Source organism: Tachysurus vachellii, chromosome 2, assembly GCF_030014155.1.
Source record: "Tachysurus vachellii isolate PV-2020 chromosome 2, HZAU_Pvac_v1, whole genome shotgun sequence".
In the NCBI taxonomy this organism is placed as follows: Eukaryota; Metazoa; Chordata; class Actinopteri; order Siluriformes; family Bagridae; genus Tachysurus; species Tachysurus vachellii.
The window spans coordinates 2,629,002-2,635,570 of NC_083461.1; the positions used below are offsets into that span (position 1 = coordinate 2,629,002).

General features: G+C 44.3%; 1 protein-coding gene across 1 annotated transcript in view; it reads right to left on the reverse strand.

Annotated features, from left to right (window-relative positions):
* Positions 1-202: 202 nt before the first annotated feature.
* Positions 203-6,569, reverse strand: part of cpxm2 (carboxypeptidase X (M14 family), member 2) — a 39,306-nt gene continuing 32,939 nt past the window's right edge. Inside the window, exons 13-14 of the mRNA XM_060893741.1 lie at positions 6,334-6,433; positions 203-862 (exon numbers count right to left, since the gene is read on the reverse strand). Of these exons, the coding sequence (XP_060749724.1) occupies positions 627-862; positions 6,334-6,433 (336 nt within the window). The 3' untranslated portion in view covers positions 203-626. The remainder of the gene's footprint in view (positions 863-6,333; positions 6,434-6,569) is intronic.

Consider the following 6,569-nt stretch of genomic DNA (forward strand, 5'->3'; position numbering starts at 1 on the left):
TGAGCATGAACGCCCTGAAGAAGTGCTGTGCTGGGGATCGTAGCCTAAGGCGGCCATGTTCGTAGCTAGTGGTGTGTTCTGGGAAGTGAAGTTTCCAGTATACTGCGTTACTGACAAAGCTCTAAATAGAGGCTGGTGACAGAACAAGTGTTTAGAGCTGCTAGAGACAAGAATCAAACACTTGAGGACGTGCTGTTTGTAGGAAAATAATCCACTTCAGGATGGTTTTATTCTTTAGTTTGGTGTATTGTGAAAATAAATGCAGAAAGACATGCTTTAAACTGATAGTAATGCTGATAGGTTTATTTTCATGCCAGTTTTGCTGTTTAGGATTCTCTAATATCTCTGTTCATGCACTCTGTAATTATATTAATTCTGAATAAAACCCTTACGACTTCATGAAGCTCATTTACTGCCTGAAAATACAAAATAAACACACTTTTCTACAGAACCAAGTGGCTCTACTCTCTGATTACATGATCCTTCTCTCTCTTCTCTCTCTCTCTCACTCTCTCTCTCTCTCTCTCTCTCTCTCTCTCTCTCACACTCTCTCTCTCTGTCAGACGCACAGTCTGAAACAGTCCAGGGTGTCCAGCACACACCCAGTTTCCCTCTTGCAGTGTCCTCTATGTCCCCAGGCGTCTCTGTTGAGGTCGTCTCATGTTGATCGGCTGCTTGTTGAACTTCTCCATGATTTCTTTAATGCGTGACAGGTTGGAGCGAGCGAGTCGGAAGTCGCACTGCGTGGCTCCCATGTCGTAGCCGACTTCACACACTTTCCGGGCGAGACTGTAGCCTTCGGCTCGCACCGTCACGCTGTACTCGCCCGGGTTCAGCAAACGCCAGTAATCTCCATCAGCAGCTGTGAGGAAAAAAACAACAACAACCCAACATACGAGTCATTAAAGCATAGAGGACTGAACTGACTCCATCTGGGACGGAGGACACACCGATCATGTCCTACTGTTTATCCCTTTAATAAATACATTTAATGTCCAAGAAGCTCCTGTTCAGTTCTCACACATGTTTCCAGCAGCTATGAACAGAACTGGTCACTTTATTCCATCTCCTGAGTGCATTAAGCAGAAAACAGCAGCTCATCATGTTACAGAGAAAAAGCGTAACTCCTCTGTCCTGAAGATGGTACCGCTGTACCACTGACTTTCTGATTGGCTCACAGTTGCCTGGAAGCTGCAGATGAGCAGCTCAACCTAATTAGTTAAGTGGGTCTAGTTAAGCAGTACTAGTTAAATAGTACTAGTTGAAACGTCCATTAAGCAGTTTAATTTAAGCAGGTCTAGTTAATCATTACTACTTAAGCAGTAGTAATATTTGGGTTAAGTGACGTGACATACGGCTAAGTACGGTGACCCATACTCAGAATTTGTTCCCTGCATTTAACCCATACAAAGTGCACACACACAGCAGTGAACACACACACACACCGTGAAAACACACCCGGAGCAGAGGGCAGCTATTTATGCTGCGGCGCCCGGGGAGTTTGGCGCCTTGCTCAAGGGCACCTCAGTCGTGACTGGCCCGAGATTCGGACCCACAACCTTAGGGTTAGGAGTCAGACGCTCTAACCATTAGGCCACGACTTCCCCAATAAGCAGTGTTAAGCAGTGTTAGTTCTACCGGAGTGTGCAGAAACACAAAATGTTTCATTGAAAAATGGCTTTATAATCCGAGTCTCAGCACAAGCAGGAATGTTGTGTGTCTAAAGATTTGGCTCTCAAGCAGTCAAAATCCCTGAGGGTCCGGGGGGCGGGGCTTTGTGCACGCAGCCTGGGAATTGGGGTGGGGGCGTTTTTAAGGAGTAAATAAACCATTCCAATCTTCTTTTTTACCATCTACTAGTGTGTATGTGTGTGTGTGTGTGTGTGTGTATGTGTCTGTATGTGAGTGTGTGTGTGTGTGTGTGTCTGTATGTGAGTGTGTGTGTCTGTGTCTGAGTCTGTATGTGTGTGTGTATGTGTCTGTATGTGTGTGTGTGTGTGTGTGTGTATGTGTCTGTGTGTGTGAGTTTGTATTTGAGTGTGTGTGTGTGTGTGTGTGTGTGTATGTGTCTGTATGTGAGTGTGTGTGTGTGTATGTGTCTGTGTGTGTGAGTTTGTATGTGTGTGTGTGTGTATGTGTCTGTATGTGAGTGTGTGTGTGTGTATGTGTCTGTGTGTGTGAGTCTGTATGTGAGTGTGTATGTGTGTGTGTATGTGTGTGTATGTGTCTGTATGTGAGTGTGTGTGTGTATGTGTGTGTGAGTCTGTATGTGAGTGTGTATGTGTGTATGTGTCTGTGTGTATGAGTCTGTATGTGAGTCTGTATGTGAGTGTGTGTGTGTCTGTGTGTGTGAGTCTGTATGTGAGTGTGTATGTGTGTGTGTGTGTATGTGTCTGTATGTGAGTGTGTGTGTGTATGTGTCTGTATGTGAGTGTGTGTGTATGTGTGTGTGTGAGTCTGTATGTGAGTGTGTATGTGTCTGTGTGTGTGAGTCTGTATGTGAGTGTGTATGTGTGTGTGTATGTCTGTATGTGAGTGTTTATGTGTGTGTGTGTGTGTGTGTGTGTGTGTGTGTGTGTGTGTGTGTGTGTGTATGTGTCTGTATGTGAGTGTGTGTGTGTGTGTGTGTGTGTGTGTATGTGTCTGTGTGTGTGAGTCTGTATGTGAGTGTGTATGTGTGTGTGTATGTCTGTGTGTGTGTGTGTATGTGTCTGTATGTGAGTGTGTGTGTGTGTGTGTGTGTGTGTGTGTGTATGTGTCTGTGTGTGTGAGTCTGTATGTGAGTGTGTATGTCTGTGTGTGTGAGTCTGTATGTGAGTGTGTGTGAGTGTGTGTGTGTATGTGTCTGTATGTGAGAATGTGTGTGTGTGTGTGTGTGAGTCAGTATATGAGTGTGTGTGTGTGTGTGTGTGTGTGTGTGTTGTATGTCAAGACCAAGGAGCAAACAGAATGTGGAACACTGCCCATCACCCTGAGACCATCAGCACAGTAAACTGAAGCCTAGTGGTGATGGCGTCATGTAGAGAGTTCCTCCTCACATCTGGGTTGTTTTAGCTTCCTGACTAATCCCTTATTTACAGGTCACTCACTCACTCACTCACTCACTCACTCAATCACTCACTCACTCACTCAATCACTCACTAGGGTCTGTATGAGCAGTTCTAGCAAAGTCGTTATTGTGGAAGCAATAAACTAGTTGAGAATTTTAAAGGACATGGTTGAGCCACATTCTGTCCATGCTGTCAGTATAGTTAGTGTTCAGCAGTAACTGAATCACTTGAGTCAGCTTTGAGCAGAGTGTGTGTGTGTGTGTGTGTGGGCATGTGTGTGTGTTTATGTGTGTGTTAACTATCCAGTCTCTGGTTGTAGCATCCTTTGCTGCTTCTTCATAATCAGCTCTGGGGATTGGCTTACTGTGTGTGTGTGTGTGTGTGTGTGTGTGTGTGTGTGTGTTGGGCATCTCCAATCCACAATTAGGAGCAATGAGTCAAGTTGTAGGCTTCAGGCTGAGACACCGTTGCTGTACCGCCAGGCTGCTGTACCGCTGCAGTGTCAGTGATCTTACACTCTGTTTCCAAGATACAGCAAAAATCTGGCAGAGATAAACTGCTTCTATTTTTTGTGCATCCATCTGCAACACAACACACTAATTAAACTGGCGTTAGTCTGTACGATTCTGGCCTGCTTTTGCTCTCGAGGACAAAAATCACGCACTGAAAAAAAAACAACTATTTATTGGTGAGATGAGAGCGTTGATCTTACAGAGTGTAATGTCATGTGATTTACTGTCACTGCGAACAGAAACGCTTTGTGTACGAATGGAATCTCAGAGTTGACCAATAAGAGGACGGCAGACTAACGGGACGATTATACTTCCAGTACTTATGATGAAACGTGAGCAAAACATTTTGACTGAAGACTCATTGTGGAGATGGTTTGTGTTGGAGTCTGATCTCGGGATGTTGGTCTTCATCGTAATATCAGACGCTTCGATCGCACCGTCTGTTACGGTCACGGACTGGACAGCTGAGGCGCACACAGATGGAGTTAAGCATTGGTTAATGAGAGGAATCAAATCTCGCAGGTGAGATCGAGGTCAAGAACAGGCTTGAGTCAGGAGATCAACAAACCGTGTAAAGCAAAACATAGGAGGCAGGGTGCTGCCTCGTCTGCCTCTAGACGGAGGTCTGCTGAGGAGGCTGCCTCATCTGCCTTATACTGCCTTATATGCCTGTGGAAGGACCTATGGTGGTGATGTTGACTTGTCTGCCTCTAGTTGGAGTTCTGCCTCAGCTAGAGGGACCTCTGTTGGAGAGATTGCCTCATCAGCTTTTGGAGGGACCTCTGGTGGACTTCTGGTATGCTTTTGAAGGGAGTCCTTCCTCATCTGGAGAGACCTCTGGTAGGAAAACTGCCTTGTCTGCCTCTGGAGGGAGTTCTGCTGGATAGACATTATAGACTCATTCTAGGCAGGGCCGGCCCTGGCCAATTTGCTGCCCTAGGCAAGATTTCACCTGGTGCCCCTGGAATCACAGACAATTGTGTTCCGATTATTTTGTTCATAAACTTACACAGAAACAAACTGCACAGCTTTGTCCTGTTTTTCTTTATTTTGAAAATATTTTGGAAACACACACAAACTATATAAAAAAAACTATATTACGGAGACCTTGCTTTCCTTGCCTTTCTTACAGCAATAAAATATATATAATAAATATATAAATAATATACTTCTCAGGTAATAAAATATATATACATATATATTAATAAAAATATATATATATATATTCATAAAAAATTTATATATATATACATATATATTAATAAAAATATATATATATTCATAAAAATAATAATTTGGGCGCCCGTGCGCCCCTAGTGGTGGGCAGCGCCCTTAGCATTTGCCTATTCTGCCTATGCGCAGGGCCGGCCCTGATTCTAGGGCTTGGCGATAAAACGATAACGATCTGTATTGCGATAGACATGTGATCAATATCAATAAAAAACATGTTTGATAAGACGTTCGATATTTTTATTCTTTGTCGGAAGAAAACAGGTTGCGAAGCAAGTTTGGTTGCATTAACAAAGGCACTCACTCTCTGGTAACCTAGCAAAGTAGGGAGTGCCACACTAACAGCCAATCATGTAACAGTATCATGTTTGGTTGCACCATATCGTTGTCTCGTGCCGGTCTGCTGGATTCCTCTTCAGTAACCGGCGACTGATGAGCAGAAAATGAGCCGCAGCGAGCGAGGAAATTCTGCCTCTGGAGGGACCTCTGCTGACGAGGCTGCTTTGTCTGCTTTTCCATCTACAGCCTTCCTCTCCATGTTGTAACTCATGAACAGTCAAAAGGGTTTAGCCAAAAGACAGCTCTTATATAAATAATCCTGGTCAGCGTTAACCTTAGCCCTCTGAAACACCCGTCTCAGGAAGCTATCTAGCACTGGGTTGCCCATGGCAACAAGGACCTCTGCCCACTGGCCTGCTCAGCAGCATGAACCTCAGCCATTGCTTCTCTTCTGGCTCGAGGTCCAACAGACTCTTAAAATAACACTGGCACTACATTAAAGAGATGGAGTTCAGCACAGAGGCGATCATCTTTATTTATCTTGTCAAATGTGTGATGTGAGATAAGCCTACAATCCTGCAGGAATTCCGTACAGACTAAATACAGATTTAGGAAAAAAACGACATTTATATGATGATTAAATTAATTTCAACAGACATGAAAAGCATATTACAAATTTAGTTTCTTTTCATGTTTTTCTCTTTTATTAAAAAAAATCAGATATTTTGAAGGTAGAATTGTTAACTTTGCTGAAACGATCAGTTTGTTAGCTTATCCGAACTACCTCGGGTCACAGGGAGCCTGTGCCTATCTCAGGCGTCATCGGGCATCAAGGCAGGATACACCCTGGACGGAGTGCCAACCCATCACAGGGCACACACACACACTCTCATTCACTCACGCACTCACACACTACGGACAATTTTCCAGAGATGCCAATCAACCTACCATGCATGTCTTTGGACCGGGGGAGGAAACCGGAGTACCCGGAGGAAACCCCCGAGGCACGGGGAGAACATGCAAACTCCACACACACAAGGTGGAGGCGGGAATCGAACCCCCAACCCTGGAGGTGTGAGGCGAACGTGCTAACCACTAAGCCACCGTGCCCCCTGATGCCTAAACTTTGGATAAAATTCTAAAAACAAGTCAAAATTATAATTGTAAAAAAAAACGATTCCCATTTTGTGTGTTCTGTTGGACAGAACTTGATTATAAACTTGATTAGAATATGCAAATTAAATTAGAAATGTGAGTAATACCTGTGCGGACGTCGTGGTTGATGCCCTCCACGCTGACTATGGCGTTGGCGATGCCTTTCCCCTGCATGTCCCTCACCACTCCCTTTATACCCCGATGAACCTGAGAAAGAGAGAGATTCACAAATCGGTGAATCTTTTCCTATATTTCACCTACAATTAAATGATGTAAACGAATCAGCTGTAACAGCTGTGAAAGCGAGTGAGCCGCGCTACACCGAGAATGTTCTTGAAGACGA